The 20873-nt window shown below is 54.7% G+C and overlaps 1 protein-coding gene across 6 annotated transcripts in view; it reads left to right on the top strand.

Moving 5' to 3' along the window:
* The window catches only part of NFIX (nuclear factor I X), a 122622-nt gene that overhangs the window by 86621 nt on the left and 15128 nt on the right, over window positions 1–20873 (top strand). For 4 of the 6 annotated variants that reach the window (XM_039910458.1, XM_029052679.2, XM_039910455.1 and 1 more), the window contains exons 3-8: window positions 9060–9122; window positions 9806–9880; window positions 10690–10810; window positions 11274–11410; window positions 15547–15669; window positions 18958–19133. In XM_039910458.1, the coding sequence (XP_039766392.1) occupies window positions 9060–9122; window positions 9806–9880; window positions 10690–10810; window positions 11274–11410; window positions 15547–15669; window positions 18958–19133 (695 nt within the window). The remainder of the gene's footprint in view (window positions 1–9059; window positions 9123–9805; window positions 9881–10689; window positions 10811–11273; window positions 11411–15546; window positions 15670–18957; window positions 19134–20873) is intronic. The other 2 variants (XM_039910459.1, XM_039910457.1) reach the window with 1 other exon arrangement.

Raw genomic sequence — 20873 nt, 5'->3', positions numbered from 1 at the left:
CAGGGTTCCTTGACTTGGGTTTCAGGAGGCACAATGGGTGCATTCTCCAGCTCCAGCTGCTGCAGGCCAGACCTTACTTAAGCTTTTCCCCCATTCCCTCTCAGAACTTGGGTTTCCCATGCCCTGGACCCTCTTGGGCACATTGAGTGGTGAGAGATGGGTGGGGGTGGGACGGGCACAGGATTTATCCAGTTAGATTGGCAACGAGAGACTGGGTGGGGCAGTTCCATGGTCGTTATGGTCCAAAAGGCTACCCCTTGGTGGGTGTCCAGAAGAATCTCAGGCCTATTCACTCCTATTTATTGGACACCCACTTGGGACATGCCGACAATCGTGGCAGACAGAATCTAGCACTGCAGGAAAAGTGGAAAGATGGGGGTTGGAACTGGGGCTGTGTTCTTCAACTCCCAAGAGGTATGTGGCTGAAGCCAGCGTTGGAGAAGCCAGGAGCCAAAGGATGTTTCTTCCTAGCAGAGAAGACTGCACTGTGTATGCAGGGGGCAGGGTGGCCTGGGGTACATATTGGTGTGCTCTCAGGGGTGTATTTTGGGGAATGGCGTGGAATTTGTGCATGTGTGTGTGTGTGAGAGAGAGAGAGGGAGAAAGAGGGAAAGATCAAGAGTGTGTGTGTGTGTTTGTGTGTTCTTCTCCTTCCTGCTGCTCCGCGAAGAGCTCGCCAGGCAGGCTGAGCTGGGGGATGATTTACGGACTGTCCCTTTAACAGAGCCGAGTTTGTTATGAGCAGGAGCCGAGGCAGAGCACTTGCTGCAGTGAGCAGGACATTCCTTCCTCACCTAGCGGGAGCCATAAATATCTCCCTGTCTGTAACCAAAAAAATATATATATTAAAAACACACCATCAATCTGGGGTTTATGTGCAGCCCTGGGCTCCTCTTGGCAACAGGAGCCTTCCACCTCCAGCAGTTCCAATTAAAAGGAAAATGTCTGCAGAGTATAGGGCGAGCTAGAGACAGAGATGGAGAGAGATAGAGAGGGAAAGGCAGAAGTCCGAAAGTGGGAGAAAAAAAGAGAAAGAGCAGAATATACTTGTGATGGGCCCAGGAGGAGGAGCAGGGACTTGACTGGCACTGGACAGGGAAGAGAGAGTGGACTAAGAAAGTCAGAGTGTGTGGAGAAACCAGTGCAGTCAGAGGGAGTGGAGAAGGGTCCCTTTTCAGGGCAAAGCCCACCCCGGCAGCCACTTTCCAAGTGCAGATCAGGGCCAAGAAGCCCGTGTTGCCTCCAATCTGCAAGCTAATAAAGTGGGAGAGTAACAGGCCACATGTGTGCAAGCAAAAGCAAGCAGGGCCCCTCGGAGTCAGAAACCAGATCATTGATCCGAGCCCAGCTCTGCTGCGGCCAGCCCACTCATTAAGGGCCCGTGCCACCCGCTGGGGCCACTCTAGGCCCAGTTTAGGATTTGCCTTCTCCTTCATTCTCTTTTTCTCCTTCCAAAAAAATGTGCAGGGTGAACTGGTTCCTCACCCCGATCAGTGGCAGAAGATACAAAGCCCAGAGGGGTTGGCAAAGTCTCCATGCTAGGCAGCAGGGAGAGCGGGGAGTGAGATCTTGGATTCTACTCACTTTTGTGCTGTGTTTCATTGGTGACTGCTGGGGGTGGGGTGAGGGCACAATTCCTCCCTGGGACACTGAGGCAGGGACAGGAAAGCTGGAGTTGCCTTTGGTTTCAACATTTCTTCTAGGTTGGGCTGGAGGGTAAGGAAGCCTGGAAAGACCTGGAGGACCTCTAGTCTATCTCTCGACCCAACTACGGGGAAGAAAGCTGATTTCCCTTGGGTTGCCCCTCCCCAGCATCGAGCCCATCTCCCCTCCTTGCAGGGAGCCTTTCTGAGGGCCACCCGAACAGGGAACAGAGTAGGGGGTCACTAAAGCTTTGCTGTACTCATCATCATCTAGGGAGGCCTGGAAGGAGGAGGTTCATTCTGCCTCATGAATTGCCCTGGGGGGCTTGTCCGAAGGCATGGACAAGGCAGGGGAGGAAACTGGCTGTAGCCATGTGTGGGCCAAAGAGCTGCCAAGAGTTGGGGAGCCTTTACTTCAGGGATGCTTGCCAGGATCCCCAACAAGCCGCCTGCTATGAGGCGAGCCCCTGCCTTCTCTGATCCCCAGGCCCCAGGCTCAGTAGAAGGGAGGCCGCAGGACGCCCCCTGCAAGCTAATGAGCTGGGCATTGAGTCCCTGCCAGACTTCGGCAGACGCCATCCGCGCTTGGCTGGACGCCCCCCCCCCCCCAACACACACACACACACACAGCCGCAGCAGCAGAGGGCCAGGGGCTGGGGGAGACTAAAGCCCTGTATTGGGGTGTGGGGGAGCAGGCCCAGCTGGAAGCAGGGTGGTCCCTCCCATAGTCTGATTTGGGGCATTTATCCCCAGCCCCTTACTTTAAGGAGCCTCCCACTGTCCTCACCCTTCTCTCCTTGCTCGCTGGGAGACAAATGGCCAGAAGTGGGTTGGGGAGGGGGGACACCCCTGGAATGAATGCCTCACAGGCTTGGTCCAAGCTAGGGGGAGGGCAAGTCATCCCACTCTTCAACCACGCCCCACCAAACTGGCTCAGAGGCAAGGTTTGGGCCTCTTTGGCAATGCCCAAGGAGTTCATTGTCCTGGCTGCCAAGCTGTGGCATGGAAGAGAGAGAAGCCAAACCCCCCGGGATCCTGGAGAGCAGAAGGAGCCTCAGGGGCAAGTAAGCGTGGAGGCAAGTAGGGTAGGTGTGGGGGACAAGGGGGCTTGGGGTGGGATTTAAAACCCCCTGAGCTTTTGTCCTCATCAAGGTAGCTAGCACCTCCTCGCCCTGTGCTCATAGGCGACCTCCTGGCACATTATTCACAGGGGAGAAGACGGTGAAGGGGAGAGAAAGGAGTTGGAGGAGGCTTTGGATTTGGAGCTAGGCAGGCAGGGAGGTAGAGACCGAGAGATAGATAGAGACACTGGGAGAGACACAGAGTCCGATACAGAGGGAGAAAGCCCTCAGCCTTTAAAAGCCGAGAATAAAGACAGAAACAGCTGTTAAGCAGAAAAGTTCCCCTCCTGTGCTATTGGCAGTGGGGAGAGCGTAGGGCCTGTGAACAGGAGATAAAGAGTTCAGGAAAAGTGTTTTCTCTCACTAACCGTGGATTTGTTTGTTTGTTCAGCTGGTGGCTCTGATAAGCTGTATTCTGCCAGATAAAAGCTGGAGCAGCTCTGAGATCTCGGCTGGCAAGAGTCTGAGGAGCTTGGGGGTGGGGAGGGGGTGAAAAGGGGGTATAATGAAGCAACTGCTCATTCCCTGGGGCTCCCGCTTGCCCCTGGATTCTGGGTCCCCACCAGAGCTGCAACTTTCTGAACTAGAGATGAGGGAGAGTGCAGGTGGCTCCAGACAATGCAGCTGTCTCTCCAGAGATTGCCTTCTCTGTGGTGACACTCCAGAGGGGCAGTAGGGATCGAGCGTGGGGGCTGGACGAGGGGACAGGGGTTATGGTAGGGGAGAGCTGCCAGAAATAAATCACTCCTAGTTGGCCACAGCCACATAGGAGGCACGAGCTGAGGGGGATTAACTTGCCCCAGTCCACCCCTGGAAATGTGGGTCTGTACCAGGCTGGGGTCTTGGACAGGGCAGGAGATATTTCAGGACCATTCCCAGTGGCTTGGCTGCTCTTGGGAAGATGTTTTTGTTTGGAACTACCACAGGGGCTTCTCTTTGTGCCACTTGAGGAGACTGAGAGGTAAAATGCTAGTGTCTCAGCTTATTGGATGGGCTACTGAGTGCCTAGAGGGAGCCTCAGTCTAATCCTGGCCCTCTTCCTTACCACCCAGTGCAGATGGTAGAGAGGTGCTGACTTTAGGCAGTCATCCATCCATCCCTCCATCCATCCATCCTTCCTTCCATCCATCCAGTAGTGTTTATTGAGCACCTCCTGCCTGCAGAGAACTATGCTAAGCATTAGGGAAGAGTACAATGGAGGATAAAATTAGGCCTGGTCTCTGGCCCTCACAGGATCACAGGATTTAAGAACCAGGAGCAGGGCAAAGGCCAAGGGGCACAGGAAGAAAGATGAAAATGATCTAAACAAAATAACTGAAGGAAACAATGATAGCCCTAAACACAGTAAAAGTAAAAGCTGATGTAAGTGAGGGATGAGGGAACCTTTCCCTCTCCCTCACCTTCCATATCCATCTCAGTGCCTCATTCATCCCCAACTCAGGGATAGGCTCAGTGTGTCTTGGCAGGGAGGAACACTGGGCCTCTTCTGCATAAAGTTGGGTGTCAGCTCTGACTCTGGCCTTGAGAAGAGTGGGTATCTGCTTGGGCAGAGCATCTCTCTCTGGTGAACCTCCTCCTAAGTGGGGAGCATGTAGTCAGTTGATGGATTCAGTCTGTTTGCTCTAAAATGGAGGGCCCAGTCCCTGGCATCCCCCTCTTGGTCAGGCTCCATCTTCGGGCAGGCTCCCCCCAGCTTCCTCATCCCCCTTAAGGTTTAGGACTGATTCGCTTTTGTCCCAGGGCTAAGCTAACCATGTCCGTCGCTGGCGGCTGTCAGCATTGTGGGGACGCTGTTAGCCGCCAGCAATAAAATGGCTGCCAAGTTTTAAAATGGCTGCCAGCAACGAGACGGAGGGAGAGGGAGTTATGTGAAGCCGGCTTTATTACCGAGGGAAAAAAAAAAACGGCTCAAGCCTTTCCCTTTTTCCTTTAAATCTAAAAAAAAAATAATTTTTTGGGTAGTTTCCTAGCGTAAAAACGATTTCCTGGCTGTTAAGCTTTCCCGGACTCCCTCTCCGTCTCCGTCTTTGTCTCTGTCTTTCTATTTGCGTGTGTGTGTGTGCATGCGTGTGTATGCTAGTGGTGTGTGTGTGTGTGTGTGTGTGTCCCTTCCTCTTCACTTCATCTGATAATTTGGGAAGAAATAAGAAAATTCAGACGTGGTTGACATCAGTAACTGGAGTTCCACAATCAGCTCCGGTTACCCTTTCACGATCCCCTCCTCCCCACCACCCCCACTGGACTCACAGTCCAGATCAGGGCCAAGGTGGCAGTTTGGGAGCAGGCTTTTAGGGGTGGGAGATTGACCTCTGGCAGCCGGGACTGTTAACTCATCAGAGGCCCAGCCCTCAGCCTGCTGGGGAGGAAAAGTCAGGCCCAGAATTGGTAGAGCCCAATGTGGTCATCCCCAGGGTCTCATCCTGCCCCTGCCATGGGCCTGTTTCTGGAAGGATTTTCTCCAAAATCTCAATTGCTCCAATTCATCCTGGTTCAGCAGGCAGGGACTTCGGTTGTAGAGCTCCCTCCCGTGACCAGCTAGATATCCCAGGCAGAGAAGACTTCCAGAGTGTTCCCTCAGTTTCTTGACTGCTCCCCTTCCCCATTTTCATCTCCTGATATCTCTGCCCAGCTCCTGGAGGGGAAGGCTCCCCCAATATCAGGAGGCCCCCCTGATGTCTTGGACTCAGTTGCTCAGCCCAAGTGACTCATTCAATAGTATTTATTGAGCGCTTACTATGTGCAGAGCACTGTACTAAGCTCTTGGAATGAACAAGTCGGCAACAGATAGAGACAGTCCCTGCCCTTTGACAGGCTTACAGTCTAATCGGGGGAGACAGACAGACAAGAACAATGGCAATAAATAGAGTCAAGGGGAAGAACATTTCATAAAAACAATGGCAACTAAATAGAATCAAGGCGATGTACATTTCATTAACAAAATAAATAGGGTAATGGGGCCTAGGTGCTCTGGGTGGGCTCTCAGTCCAGTCCCCTTAATTGGCAGCTGCCCTCTGAACCTCCTCTTTTCCTAAAGTCCTCCTTCTTGCATCGGGCTCTTCCTTCCAGAGTGGATCCAGGTTTCGGGGCACAGCTGGCCTGGAGTCATAGTACAGTCTCCCGACTGGAAAGGCCTTGAGGCGCCATGGAGATAGGGGGGAACCAATGAAGCAGCAGGTTGGAGGGATAAGGGGGACGGTGCGTATTTGTTCACGAGGAGGAGATGCAAGGCTTGTGGTGGGAGGGTGGCTGCCAGGTGTAACCACATGCCCCGGGGCAGGGGAGAGTCTACCCACTTTGGCCCCTCAGCTGCCCAGCTGTAGTTTCAATGCCCAGCCCCACTGCTTCTTTTGGAAATGGCATTCTTTGTCTTGTGGTAGAGAACTGGCTGGGGACCTGGAGCAGGCCTGGCCACGTCTAAGGCTTAGAGAAACAGGAAGGGCCCTACAGCTGAACAACTGAAAACACCCCTTCACCCCCATTCTTACCCTCACCCAAGAGCCCTTGTCGTCATTCCTCCTCAAAATAGAGGATGCCTCTGATACTGGAACTACCTATTTCCCACTTTTGGTAGATGGAACCCTTGGGTGGCTGAGAATGATGGTAGTGGATATGGCAGCATCCTCCTCTCCCTGAGCCCAGAGGGCTGGATGGAGTTGGGGGTGAAATCTGGGGCCACCCTAGAGGGGTTCCCATGGGCCCCCTCTAAAGTAGGGGCTACTAGGGCAAAGATTGCCCTGGTTGCTCTGAGCGGGGCAAGAAAGGGAACATAGTGGGTCTCTTTCTACAGTCTATGGACTCTCACCCTCACTTTCTAGAAGGACTCTACTTGGAGGCTTCTTTGCTTAGCAAAATAACAAGAATAATAATAGTAATAACTGTTAAGCACTTACTATGTATCAGGCACTGTGCTAAGTGCCGGGATTGGTACAAGGTGATTGGGTTGGACACAGTCCCTGCCCACATGGGGCTCACAGTCTTAATCCCCATTTTACAGATGAGGTAACTGAGGCACAGAGAAGTGAAGTAACTTGCCCCAGGTCACCCAGCAGACAAGTGGTGGAGCTGGGATTAAAACCTTCTGACTCACAGGCCCGTGCTCTATCCACTAGGCCGTGCCGTTTCCCTGAAATGAAGAAGTTTGGAGTCAATTTCTGGGTAGGGCAACATGGTGCATATTCTGGTGCGAAAAGAAGGAGAGACTGATCAGGGTGAGGGAAGGAGCTGTCACCCCCAGTCTCCTGGAAATGGCTGGAGGGACAGTTCCTCCAGACCCCCAGGAAGCAAGCAGGTTGTGCCTCAGCCAGAAAAGGTCTCTGGAGAAAATTGGGACAAAGGAAACACATCCCTCCATTCCTCTCCGCACCTCCCCTCCAGCCACTTGCAGGACAAATGGGCAGGTTTCTGGAGTGAGGGGAAAGAGGGGCACAGAGCCTTCTTCTTGATGGAGCTGAAACTATCCTGGACCTTGGTGTCCTCTCTCATAGTCCTTCTGCCCCCATGGGGATGTGGGCCCAGGTGAGAGGAGTAGCTCTGTGAAGTGGGGATCCAACTCTGGGAAGGGGTAGGTGGCCCAACCCTTCCCGATAAGCTGCAGCGGAGCAGTCCCAGAGCTTCTCAAAATGGGCGCCCAATGCCAGGGTGCGTCAGAGCCACAGTTGTTCCAGGGCCTGGGGCCGTTTCTGCGGGAGGCCGGGTGTGGGCTCCCCTGTGCCAGTTACATTCCTGCTCTGCCAATCACTTCCTCCCCCTGCCCCCTCCTCCCCATTTCTGTGGTTGCAGCAGGATCCGGGTCCCGTGCTCATTTCCTGCCCCTGGCCCCATGGGACAGCATTGCTGGGTGACTGTTACACACACCCCCTAGGGCGGCCTCCCACCCCAGAGGCAGGTGCATGGCATTGGCAGGCAGGGGCCACGTGCTGGGGTGGAGTTGGAGCTCTTTCCCGAGCTCCGCAACCTTCTTTGTTGGGAACAGTGCCCTCTGTTGGGTTATTGGATCCTGCCATGGGTGAAGGAAGGGGCGGGATGGGACCCTTTGGGGGGGCGTTTGGAAGGGGAGAAGCTAGCTATAGGCCAGTGGGGGAGACTAGGGAGAGAGAGCTGCCCCCAGGAATGTGGAACTGCTGGGGAAGAGGGAGCTGCTGAGGGGAAATCCCCAGCAAACACCTGGCCAGTTGTGCAACCCAGCAAGACTCAGGGTGGGGAGTTCTCCATGTCCCCACCTCCACTCCCTGCCTTCGGGCAGTTGAGTACCAGGCCAGGGGTGGCATTGACCTTAACCCTGCTAATGTTATCTGCTGGCATGAACACTCTCAGCCCCAGCCCTTCCCTCCAGCTTTGTGCTGCCCCTCACCCCTCTCTCACAGCCCTCCCTGCTTCCCCAGCCTCTTGTCAGCTGGCATGCCCAGGCGGGCATTCCAGAGGTCCTTGCCAGTGCCCCTAGCACACAAAGGGTTGGGTAAGGGGGTGCGGATATTTAGTGGTGGGGGGGGCTTTCCCAAGCTCAAAAAACACACACACTCACACGCGCGCGCACACACACACACTCTCTCTCTCCCTCTCTCTCTCACACACACACACCCACACTCACACTACTCTGGTAAGCCACAGGCTGCACAATGGGCCCTTGTGTCTGAGCTCTGAGCAGCTGTGGCACTGGGGCATGAGACAGCCCCAGACAGCCTGGCACAAAACGGGTGATGGCGTCGGGGACACAAATCCCCCCTCTGTGTTGCCAGGGAGTTCACACTGCCAGAGAGAGAAGGGGCGAAGGAGGGGCGGAATGGGCGGGGTGGGGGAGAAGTAAAGACTAGGGGGGTGATGAGAGGGAGCAGGGGCAGATGGGAATGTAATTAATTAATTAATTAATTAAGGCTCTAATCTGTCTATATGAGCAGTATGGGGGAGGGGGTCACTTGGGTTCTCTCCTCAACTCTGGAACGAAGTTTGATGCTGGGACCCGGGCTAGGGGTTGTGTGTGTGTGGGGGGGGGGGGGGGGGTTCCTGGATTTTCTCCAGAGCATCTCTACCTGATTTCTTGGAGTGTCCCTCTTTCCTCTGTTGTTTCTCCTTGGGTCTCAGTTTCCTCTTATGCTGAACGGGGAAGACATCAATGGGTCAGGGTTTAGGGTGGGGGAGCTTGGAGGGTAGCCCAGCTAATTTTGGGGCTCCAAGGCAGCTGACTCCCCTGCACATGGTATGGGGGAGCTAGGAAGATAGTGAGGTAGGAAAGCAATGACCAATCTTAAAATGGGCCCTCAGTCCTGACTCAGTCCCCACTTTTTGTGTCTCCTGGCAGAATCCGGACAATCAGACAGTTCAAACCAGCAAGGAGATGCGGACATCAAACCACTGCCCAACGGTGAGTGTCTGCCCTTCCCTGATCTTCCCTGACCCTTCTCAGGTCTTGTTCCTTCCCCAACCACACTCCCCAATCACTCAATCAGTTAATTAATCAATTTTATTTACTGAGTGCCTACTGTGGGCAGAGTACTATACTAAACCCTTGGGAGAGAATGAGGGAGTTAGGTGACATGATCCCTGACCTCAGAGAAGCTTACAAAACTCACTATACCCAGGGGCTCTCAGACACCATCCTTAAGTAACAGTCTCATTGCCGAGGTTGGGTGTTCAGGGGGGAGGTAGAATATCAGTTATTATATCGGGGGGGGGGCTATTGGGGTCCTCCTTTCCCTGATCTTCCAGAGTTGTTCCTCCTTCAAGCCCTGCCAGCTCTTCATTATCCACCTCAATCTCTCAGCTCCTGATAGAGGAAGGCAGAGGCCCATGGAAGGATATTGTGACCCCACCCCCCACCCCCGCCCCCATAACTGGGGAGAAGGAGGTTCGGGAGGATATGAAAGGCATGGACGGTACTGTAATATGGGGCCAGAAAACAGACAGAAGACCCCAGCCCCATTTGAAAGTTTCCCTTCCTAAAGTTTCCCCTGGAAAGTTTCTCCTCCTTCCCTGTCCCCACCAGGAGCTCATTTTTACGTATCCTCCTTATTTTCCCTCCTCCCTCCTTTCTCCACCTCCCTACAGGGCACTTAAGTTTCCAGGACTGCTTTGTGACCTCCGGGGTCTGGAATGTGACTGAGCTGGTGAGAGTGTCTCAGAGTAAGTAACCCACCCTGCTAAAGCGGGGGGGAATGGGTGGAATCGGGTGGGGGGAGGACCCAGCGATCGACTGTTCAATGTTTATCGAGTGTCCATCGTGAACTTACCTAGCCATTGCTTCACACAAAAAGGGTGTGTGTGGGGGCGGGATAAAGAGAGAGGAGAGGGGAAAAACGGTTGGTGAAGTTGCTTCCATGGAGGTTCCTTCCCTGATGTCCTGGGCGGAATTGAACCCTCCAGTGAGTTGCTGGGGGTGACCCATGACAGCAGGGGTAGGGCCTGCATGGGTTCACAGGTAGGCTGGCCAGCCCTCTCTGGACAGGAGAAAGGTCGACAAAGGGTTCGGAGGAGAATTTTCTTTCCCAACCCCCAAATCAAAAGGGGATTCCTTTTCACCCAGTGTCCGCTCCTCAACCTGCTCTTCCCGCTGCACCCCTGAATCCCACTGGACTCCTGGGGATGCTCCTAGCAGGCAGAGGTTGGGGCCTAGGCTCCTAGACGGCATGCTGCCCTGGGTATCACGAACAAAGAACATGTCTCTGTGCCAGGCAACCCTGGCCCCTCCAACTCCCACTCTCCCCAAAGCCCACTCTGTGCCCCAAGTCAGGGCCAGGCGGCCACCCAGAGGTGGCAGGAGGGAACACCCACTACTGGCAGTCAGGCTGTGGTTTCCATAGAAACCGGAGTAGGCCGTAGTCCACAGTGGAGCCTTTTGCCCCACCAGGGTGGGGGCCTGTTCAGTCCCCTTTGGCAGGTTTGGTACCCGCTTGTGGGTCCGTCTCCCTCTGACGGCCTCTCTCCTCCTCCAGCTCCCGTTGCCACGGCGTCAGGGCCCAACTTTTCCCTGGCGGATCTGGAGAGCCCCAGCTACTACAACATAAATCAAGTGACACTGGGGCGGCGGTCCATAACCTCCCCTCCTTCCACCAGGTAAGGCTTCCCCGGCCCCAACTCAGCATCTCTAGCCCTGCCCTGGCACCCTGACCCCGCTCCCACCCCACTGCCAAACCTTTCTGGCAGAGAGCGAAATACTGGACTCTCATAGTCATATCAACCCTTCTGCTCACCCCAAAGGGAGAAGCAGTGTCTTACCCCCCCTCTTGCAGGGGTGGCAACCTAGGGCTTGTGTGCCAGCGTGGACATGGGCAGCTGATACCAGTGGCCATGGAGATTGCAAATCTCCTTCCCTTCTACCACTTCTAATAAGAAGTGTCAACGCCAGTGCCAATGCCAAGGCCAGCTAATGGACCTTGGTGCTCATCTGGCCTCCCTCCTCCACCACACCTACAGGAGCCTCAGAAAGGGGTAACTCTTGGGGAAGGCAAGGAGTGATTTCCTGGCCCCTTCCACTGTGCTGCTTCATCTGATCCTTCTCCCCAACCTACCCCCACAGCACCACCAAGCGCCCCAAGTCCATAGATGACAGCGAAATGGAGAGCCCCGTGGACGATGTGTTTTATCCTGGGACAGGACGGTCCCCAGCAGCTGGCAGCAGCCAGTCCAGCGGGTGGCCCAATGATGTGGATGCAGGTACGGGTGCCACGGCAGCAAGGCGTGGGTTAGGAGAGAATTGGCAGGAGCTCAAGGGCCAGCCTCTTTGGGAAACCTGGAGAAAACCAAGAAGGGAAGGGCAAACTTGAGAACTCCTCCCAGGTTCCCCCTTTCTCCCTCCCCCAGATTTCTCTGAGGCTGGTCATCCTGCTGGATGCCAGCACTACCCAAGAATCACAGGCCTTTTACCCTAGTCACAGCTCCAAAAGGAGCTGGAGAATTGGACTTCTGCCCCAACAGGCAGGAGCCAGCTCTTGGCACGCCTCCCATGCCCTACTTTCTGGGCGTCCTCCTGAGTACCACCAAGGTGGACTTGGGGTCACCCCATTTGCTAGGGTGTGAGGTACGGGGGTTCCCCTTTGCCTCACTGCCTTTCCCTGGGGCAGTAGAGCCTGGATGGAAATAAGGGGTGAGGCTGGGCCAGCAGGAGCTGTCCGGGGACAGAGCGGCCCAGAGGGTAGAGACCTAAGGAGTGAAACTGCTATCATTTGGCCACCCAGAACCCTCTGCAGGGGGATGACCCTTTTCCCTACTCTGACATTCTCTGTTTCCCTCTCCCTGGGGGTAGCCAACAGAAACAAGGGCGACTCAAGCCCTCCACCGGGGAGAAGGTGGGGAAGGGGCATTTAAGTGAGGATGAGGAGAAGGGTTAGGCTCAGAGCTCACAAGAAGACATGTCCCCTTCCCACAGCTGAGAGGAGAGTTGAAGGCTCTCACCACAGACCTTTCTTTCTAAATCCTAGTTGTGGGTTGGGGGATTTATGGAAGCCAGAAAGAAGAGGGGACTGTGAGGGGAAGGGAAGCGAACATCTCCTAACTCAATAAATAAATTCCAGTGACTTTAGGGTCACCCCAACTGTGTCCCCTCCCCCCTTCCCTGCACTAGACCCACTCCTCCTGAGACTGGAGACCAGTGTCCCCAAGCACCCCTCTCTTCCCGCCACTCATTTTGCTGGCAGCTTTGGTATGACTAGCCGCTGCGTGGAGATTGCATGTTGGTGTGTATGAGCACATTTGCTCATAAAGTGTGTGTGCTGGAATATGGATATACGCGTGTATGTCTTCCATGTAGGTGGAGACTGTCTTTACCCTCAGATGCCATGGGTGTGCTCTTGCACATGGGTAATTGAGAGGCTAGTCCTTGTTGATGTTTATCAGCAGAACAGTTAGTGTGCCTGAAGGGGATATGGGGAGTTGGGCGTTGTATTGCTGGACTAGGTTCCGAGCTCTTAGAGGGGATTAATGGCTAGGATGGGGAGAGCTCCTAGGTTTTCTAGCTACTCTCCTGCCCCATCCTTTTAGTGCTCTCCCTCCCCCGGCTAGTCTCAGTTCCCCTTCCCCAAGAGTTGGGGCCCGGGGGCAGGGGAAATGAGTGTTCACCAAGTAGTAACAAGGTAGCATCTCTAAAGCAGTTTCCTCAGATGGAAGATGACACTCCACTGGGGCCCAGCTGCTCCAGAAATGTCCGTCAAGGTCCCATCTGAACGCTTTGGTGATGGGGAGGGGGTTAGGAGAAGAAGTTACCTGGATTCTAATCCCGGTTCCACTATTTGTCTGCTGTAGACTTTGGACAAGTCACTTAACTTCTCTGTGCCTCAGTTTCCTTATCTGTAAAATGGGGGTTAAGACTGTGAGCCCCATGTGGGACATGCACTCTGCCCAATCTAATTGGCTTGTATCTCCCCCAGAGCTTTGTAGAGTGCCTGGCAAATAATAAGTACTTAATAAATACCATAAAGAAAGGAGTGGGGCTGATCAGGACAGGTGCAGTGGGGTCTGTGGGGGAGAGACAGGGAATGCAGGGAGGAGGAGGGAAGAGGAGGGGAAAAGGGCCTTGGAAAGTGACTGTTGAAGATTGCAGATTTTGCTCCCAATTCTGAAGAGGGAGGCAGAGGGGGGAGAGAGAGGGGCAGGGAGAGAGGAGGCAAGGGCAAGGACAAAGAGGGAAGGGCAAGACACCAAGACTTGTGTGTGCCATGCTCTCTCGCTCTGCTTCCGGACAGCTCACTGCATCTCTCCACTTGGGGACTCTGTGTTTAGAGCAGTTTCCTCAGATTTTCCATCTGGATTGTCCCCTACATCCTCCCCTCCATTTCCCAAGAAGACCCAATCCCAGGAAACTGAACCCCTCTCCTCCTGGTGTCTAGGAGTGAGGGGGCAGAAGAGTTCAAATGCAAACCTTCACCAGATCTCTGGCTGCTCCCCACTCTTCTCACAGTCTCCCCCTTCCCTTTGGCCACCCTCCAACCCCAACTCCCCAGCTCTCTTCTCTTCCCTTTTCTTCCCCTCCCCCAGCCCCCCCTCCTCATGTTGTTCCCGGTGCTGTCGACAAATCGCCAATTAAGCAGCCCAGCTGCAGGCCTGGGAACAGCTGGGGAAGCACTGCTGTGGCAGTGGGGACAGCTGTGCACAGCTGGCAGGGAGCTCCCCCACCCCCGCTGCCATGCCAGTTATCAGGTGGCACACAGCTGCTGCTGGATAACACCTCTCCTTGTGGCTGGGGACTCTCCTCTTCCCACCTCCCTCCTTTCCCTCTTTCTCCTCGCCTTCTCTGCAGAACAGATAGGTTTTCTCCTCCATCCTCTATCTAGCCTATCAGCCTGGCTGGTCCCTGCAGAAGTTGACTCCTGAGCCACTGTACCTTTCCCCCACAAGTTTTCTGAAACAGGAGGTGAGAACCAGAGCTGGGATCCAACCCTTCTAGGAGTCTCCCAGGCTCCCACTCCTAGAGGAAACCACGTTACCCTTGTATCCGTTGAACACTGTACCAACCCAGCATGTGGTTGCCACTGGTCACTCACCCTGGGAAGCTGCACTCTCAGATGAGAAGCTAAGCAAGGAGTTTCCCCCAACTACTCAACCACACCTCTCTCCCACCAGGTGCCAACGCTCCCCCAGAATCGTAGGCCTGACCAACCAATTCTAGAGGTAGTGAATGTAATGTAATCTAGAGATAATTACAGTGGCTCATTAAAAAAAAAATTGTAATGGTATTTGTTAAGCACTTACTCTGTGCCAGACACCGTACTAAACCCTGGAGTAGATATGAGTTAATCAGATGGGACACAGTCCCTGTCCCACATAGGGCTCACAGTCTTAATCCCCATTTTACAGATGAGGGAACTGAGACCCAGAGAAGCTAAGTGACTCGCCCAAGGTCATGCAGCAGCCAAGTGGTGGAGTCAGGATTAGAACCCAGGTCCTCTGACTCCCAGGCCCATGCTCTATCCACTAGGCAACACCACTCATTTTGTCTACCACTAGCCTTCCAGAACCCCAGAAGCTCTAGGTGTAACAGCCAGGTATTTCAAGGGTCTAGGGTACCTCACAGGTTGCCCCCTCGCCAAGCCTGCTCAAGTGGCTTTGCCCATGTTCCTTTCTCCTTACCCAGGGATCCCAGAGCTACTTGATCTCCCTGCTCTTTCTGCCCTGTCTCCCTCTTTGCTCTCAGTGCTCTTGTCTCCCCCCGACCCCAGCTCCAAGTCCCTTCCTCAAACAAGGGCAGAATGCCCCTTTCTCCCATCACAACTTGGAAGTCCCTAACGGAACACAGACCACCTTGCTCCTCTCAGTCCCACATGGATGGGCGAACCCCATGGTACACGTCTATATGTTCATACGTGCTCATGTGTGAACGTAGTTGGTACACCCCTGCTCGGTTGACCCCCGACCCTGACAGTGACAAGGGGCTTCTCTTGCACTGCCTCTTCCACTCTGCCCTTCCCTGCCAACCCCCTCCAGGATAGAGAGGCGGAAACCCCTCCCTGCAGCCCTAGCAAGCCTGGGCATAGGCAGATCCACCCACTTGCCCTAGGGGGCAAGAGTGGGCACCTCCCTTTCTACCTCTTGCCCAGTGCACCAGTGCCTCACATTACCCCACACCTTGGAATGCAGAAGGCGCTGGGGATTGATCTTGGGAGACTGAGGAGGGGAAGCAGGAGAAGGCAGTGCCAGGGGGTGTAGGAATTATGGGCGTGGAGGAAATTGGGGTGGGGGCAAGGAGAGGGAAAGGGAGAGAAGCATAGGGTGTGTAAGCTGCTGGGCTAACCCAACTTTCCCGCTTCCCTCCACCCTCCCGCTAAACCTGCCCTATGTTGCTGATTCCTCCTCGCCAGGCCCTGCTTCTCTAAAGAAGTCAGGAAAGCTCGACTTCTGCAGTGCCCTCTCCTCCCAGACCAGCTCCCCGCGCATGGCTTTCACCCATCACCCGCTGCCTGTGCTAGCTGGAGTCAGACCAGGTGAGAATCGGGGGAGGGGAGGGGGGGAACGGGGACGCGGAAGGGGAGGCCGGTGGGGGGGAGGTGCGGGGGGCAGCCCCAGACAGTCAGTGGCGTCTCACCTCCCCCCCACCCCCCGGCCCTCCGGGTAGGACAGGGCATCTGGGCAGGCAGTGGTGGCATGAGTAGCCAGGAGGGACTCTCCAGGGTGACCAGGGACCTGGAAGGAGGAACCTCCTCCTCCTTCTTCTTCTCCCCTTCACTCCCCTGGCTTCCCCTTTCTTTCTAATTAGGGGGACGTCCCTCCCCATCCATGACAAACTTTCTAAGGGGCTCCCCGAATGGCCCCTTCACCCACCCCCTGCCCTGCTGGTTCCACATCCCCATCCTCCCCTCCCCCTGCCCCAAGACTCCCTGTACCCTGGTGCCCCTTTCCCAGAGAGTCTGTCCGTTGTATTTATTGAACACTTACCGTGTGCAGACCACTGTACTAAGCGTTTAGGAGAGTAAAAATAACAATATAACACACATTCCCTGCCCACAATGCGCTTACAGTCTAGAGGGCAGAGGTCGGGGTAGAACCACACAGATTCAGCCACTTCAGCTGTGCCGGGGCCTACACCTCTTCAGGGGCCCAATGTAACTGAATCAGAGGCCCTAGCCCTAAACACACATCCTTCTTGGTGGGAAGTATTACTTGGGTTAGCAAAGTCATAGGATGGTACAGTAAGAAAATACTGAGGAAGGCCCAGATGGAGCAAAGGGCAGAGAGGGAATGCATTCAGAAGGAAGTATATGTTGCTGTTTGTGTCAGCTCTCTCCCCCTCAGCCCCTTGCCCTCCTCACAGTAAGTGGAGGAAGGGCCCATCCAGGAGCCCCGTGCCAGGGGGCCAGAAGGAGCTGTGGAAATGCGATGGTGAGATGAGAATATCCGGAGGTAAGGGAGAGAGGCTGCAAAGAGGTTCTCCCTCTGGGCATCTTTCCCTATCCCAGAATCAGTGCCTCCAACTTCACAGCTGAGGGCCAAAATGCTAGGAGGTGAGAGCAGCTGAGCTGGGAGGCTGGGGCAGAGGGAGACAAAATGTACCAATCATGGCTCATTTCCCCTCATCCTGTCCAGTCACCGGCTAGGCCCCTTCCCCATGTTAAATAATCTTCTCCTTCATGGAGCCAGAGCCTCAAGGCATCCTTTGTTCTGCCTAAATCCAGGCTAGGGTGAGACTCCAAGCAGTAGACTGGAGTAGACTCTGGTTGAATCCAAGGATTATCTGACTGGACCCCAACCTGATTTGGGGAGAGGGCAGAGTCCTACATACACAATGTGCTACATATGACCAGATGTCCTCACACAACCCTGGGAACCGGAGTCCTAGGGGTTGCACCTGAATCTGTGTGCAAGCCCGTGCTGACCAAGCTTCCATTCTTGGGGCCCTCTGGATGCACTGAAGTCACGGGGCTTGCTGGGGGTCATGATCCCCTCTGGTCTGGGAGAGCCCTCTGCCAGCCAAAATCTGGTTTAGCCTAGCTCAGGCCAAGCCCTGGGACTGTGAGGCCTGAACCTGGCCGGGTCCCCAACCAGGCTCGACCTCACCTCTTGTGGGGAGCAGGTCATGCCAGCACAGCACGGTTGGGCAGTGACACTGCTGCTGTCCTGCCTCCCACCCCCACCGCCCCCACCCCTGGCTCAGAGAGGTCGGAAAAGAGGTGGGGATATATGGCCACCTTATCCCAGCAAGCCAGGCCTGAACCCAGTCCTCTTTTCATTAGCACAATCTGCCAGACCAGAACTGTGGCCCATACAGGGCTGCATGGTCTAAACCCGAGAAGACCTAAAAAACAAGTGTGAATTGGGGGCAGGGGGGCCTGCCCCAAACCAGTGTGGTCCAACCCAGATCCACTTTGGGCTTCTATATTGCAGGGTTCTAGATCGTGAATGAATCGATCAATCAATCAGTCAGTCCAGCCACCAATCAATGGTGCTTACTTTGTGCAGAGCACTGTACTAAGTGCTCAAGGGCTTACCATAGCCTCCACTGGACTTTCCACTCCTCTTCTCACTTGCTTGGAATTGGGTGGAGTCAGGGGGTGGTAAAATTTCCTCACACTCTCCAAGTAGAGCAAATGAAGGACAAATTCTTCTGCTGAGAATCAGCATGAGGGAGGAGCCTTGGGGGAGATGAACTCCATGCCTCCAACCCTCCAGCAGACTGGTCATCCCATGAGAGGCCAGCAAGAGAATCCTTGCACTCCCAACAGGCTCTTGGTGGCCATTCAAGCCTCACACTGGGGTTGCCAACTTTCCCAAGGCCTCCCCATCCCGCTTCTTGGACCTCGCTCCTTTTCTTCCGCCAATCCAGGCATTGGTAAGGGGCTGGTGTTGGCCAGGGCAGCAGAGCCCATCGTGAAGGGAGTGCAGAAGTGTGGCTGGAAGCGTGAGTGGGCTGGAAGTCTGTTTTCCTGGGTTCCTTTCTCCCCTCCCACTCTTCAAGTTCCTTCCTCTCCCCTACCCCGTCCACATTAACAGATCACATGGGATCCCAGGGGCCGGAGGAGCAGTTAACCCGCTCTCAGACTCTAGCCCTGGTCTTCCAAGCAGCCCCACGCTGCCCTGCCAGCTGCCCTCCAACCCTTAGGAAAGCCTAGGGCCCTGGCCCTTACTACAGGGCCAGACGGCATATGGAGAGCTCAGCCTTTCACAGATCCCACCCCGGCTGGACATGACCCATGGCTTGGAGCCCAGAGGCTGGGGAATCCACAGGGGGACTGACTGAGCTGCAGGGGGATGGAAGGAGCTTAACCAGCCCCCCTCCCCTTTGGCTGGGCTCCAGGTTCTGTTTTTATGAACTCCAGAGTGTAGCTAACCCACCCCCTTGCCTACAAGAGCAAGCTGATTGAAAACAGGCAGGGAGGGGGAGGGGAGGGATGGAAACTGGGAAAGGCTGGTGCCAGTGCGGATGTGTGAGGGAGTGTGTACATGTGTGTGCTAATGGGGGTGTGCTTGACAAGTGGATGTGTGTTCAAGGGAGGTGTGTGGTGTGTGTGCATGCGTGTGTGTGTGGTGTGTGTGTGTGTGTTGTGTGTGCCTAAGAATGTACAATCATGAATTACGAGCCAATTAGGAAAGTGTGTTTATGTGTTTTGAGTGTGCACATTTATCTACGTATCCAAGGGGTGCGGTTTGCGCACAGAGGAGCAGTGTCTGCTAATTTTTCCCAGCTGCCTCCTGTCAGTCACCTAGTCCTTGACCTCAGCTCCGGGCTCAACTCTTGGGCTCTCCCTGACTCTCTTTCTTCCCCGTGGCGCCCGCAGGGAGCCCCCGGGCCACGGCGTCGGCTCTGCATTTCCCCTCGACCTCCATCATCCAGCAGTCGAGCCCGTACTTCACCCACCCGACCATCCGCTACCACCACCACCATGGCCAGGATTCGCTGAAGGAGTTTGTGCAGTTTGTGTGCTCGGACGGCTCTGGCCAGGCCACGGGGCAGGTGAGCCGCGCACGGGGCCCCCTGGCGTCAGGGAGCTGGGGACTTGGGCTTCTGTTTCATTCCTTCTGTCTGTCTGTCTGTCTCTCGGGGCCAGGAAAGGAAGTGCCATGGGCCCCCCCACTCCGCGCCCCCCTCCCCCCCCAACCCCACGAGCCTGTCTGGAGGAGGGCAGGTGGGGAGCACAGAGTGCTGAAGCGCTTCATCGAATCCCAGCCTGCTGATTCATTTTCAACTTCTCAGTCCGGTGCAGCCAACCTTCAGGTTCGGTGCTCCTTACCCCTGCTGGCCTCCCCTGGCCTCAGTGAGAGCGAGCGGAGAAGACCTCGAGGTGGGCTCAGCTCCGCTTTCACCCGAGCCACCCTCTAGACGGCTAGGGGTTCCAAGGACTGGGAGAGGCCGTAGTTCATCTAGGCTTCAAACTCTCCTGGGGACCATATGTTCTGTAGATGGCGAGCTTCTTGACCTTTCAGAGCACCGAGGGCTGTGGAGCTAGCGGCTTCAGCTTAGCTCCCCGACTCCAGACTAGGCAGGAAGAAAAGAGGGGCGACTTTGAGCCGGGGGTGACTTGCTGAGAGGCAGAAGCTGGCCCTCCCCCTTGATCTCCCCCAGGGGAATGAGGTTTTGCGCCTCGACTTCGCTGAGCGGCCCATCCTAAGAAGCCAGTGACCAAGAATAACTTGAAGAGAGCTTCGAAGAGGTGCAGGTCACAGCCTGTCTTCTGGGGCCCGTGGACAAAGCACATATGAAAACAATCCAAGGAGAAACCAGCAAGGGTGTAGGTCAGGCCGGGATCGGCCTCTGGGACTCGTGGCCTGATTAGGTGCTGGAAATAGCTGGCTTCCTGATAATACCCAAACCTTTGAATTTATAGAGTGGTTTTTTTTCCCCTTCCAGAGTGCTTTCACATCAGTAATCTCACTTGTCTTCATAACATTCCCTGTAAGGTAGAAATAGGGCAGATAGTATCCCCATTTTACAGACGAAGGAAGGTAAGGCACTGAATCCAAGTGGTTGGGGCAGAATTAGGTCAGCCCCCAAACCACAAAGAAAGAAATCCTGAAGCCTGGGAAAGGGCAAAGGCTTGAGCAGGCCAAAGAGGACACATAAAGGGAGCCAAGAGATGTAACTCTTCCTCACAGACTCACAGCTGTTGGAGTTACCAATCAATCAATAGTATTTACTGAGCACTTCCTATGTGCAGAGCCCTGCACTAAGCATTTGGAAGAGAACAATAGGGGGAGTAGACATGATCCCTACCTTCAAGGAGTTTACATTCTAGCAGGGGAGACTGACACTAAAATACATTTCAGAGAGGAAGAAGAAAGAAAAGCGGATATGTTTAAGAGTTAGTGTTCAAGCAATTGGGTCTGTAAAATATGTATATAATTGCTTTGGGAGGTTATGAGTTACAGAGATGGTGCACAAGTGCTGAAGTGGCAATTTAGATGAAAAATTAATCAGGGAAAGCTTCCTGGAGGAGATGTGATTTCAGAAGGGCTTTGAAGCCAGGGGAGAGCTGTGGACTGTCAGATTTGAAGGGGCAGGGAGTTCCAAGCAAGGGGAAAAGCATGAGCGAGTGGTCGTTGGTGGAAGAGATGAGAATGAGGCCCAGCGAGTAGGTTGGCTTGGGAGGAATGCAGTGTGTGAGCTGGGGTGCGGTGGGAGAAAAGAGTGGATAAATAAGAAGGAGCTGATTGGGTGCCTTCAAGCCAATGGTCAGGAGTTTCTGCTTGATGTGCA

This window comes from Ornithorhynchus anatinus, chromosome X2 (genome assembly GCF_004115215.2).
Source record: "Ornithorhynchus anatinus isolate Pmale09 chromosome X2, mOrnAna1.pri.v4, whole genome shotgun sequence".
Classification (NCBI taxonomy): Eukaryota; Metazoa; Chordata; class Mammalia; order Monotremata; family Ornithorhynchidae; genus Ornithorhynchus; species Ornithorhynchus anatinus.
The sequence above is the reverse complement of the archived record's forward strand: the minus strand, read 5'-3'. Positions and strand labels throughout refer to the sequence as shown.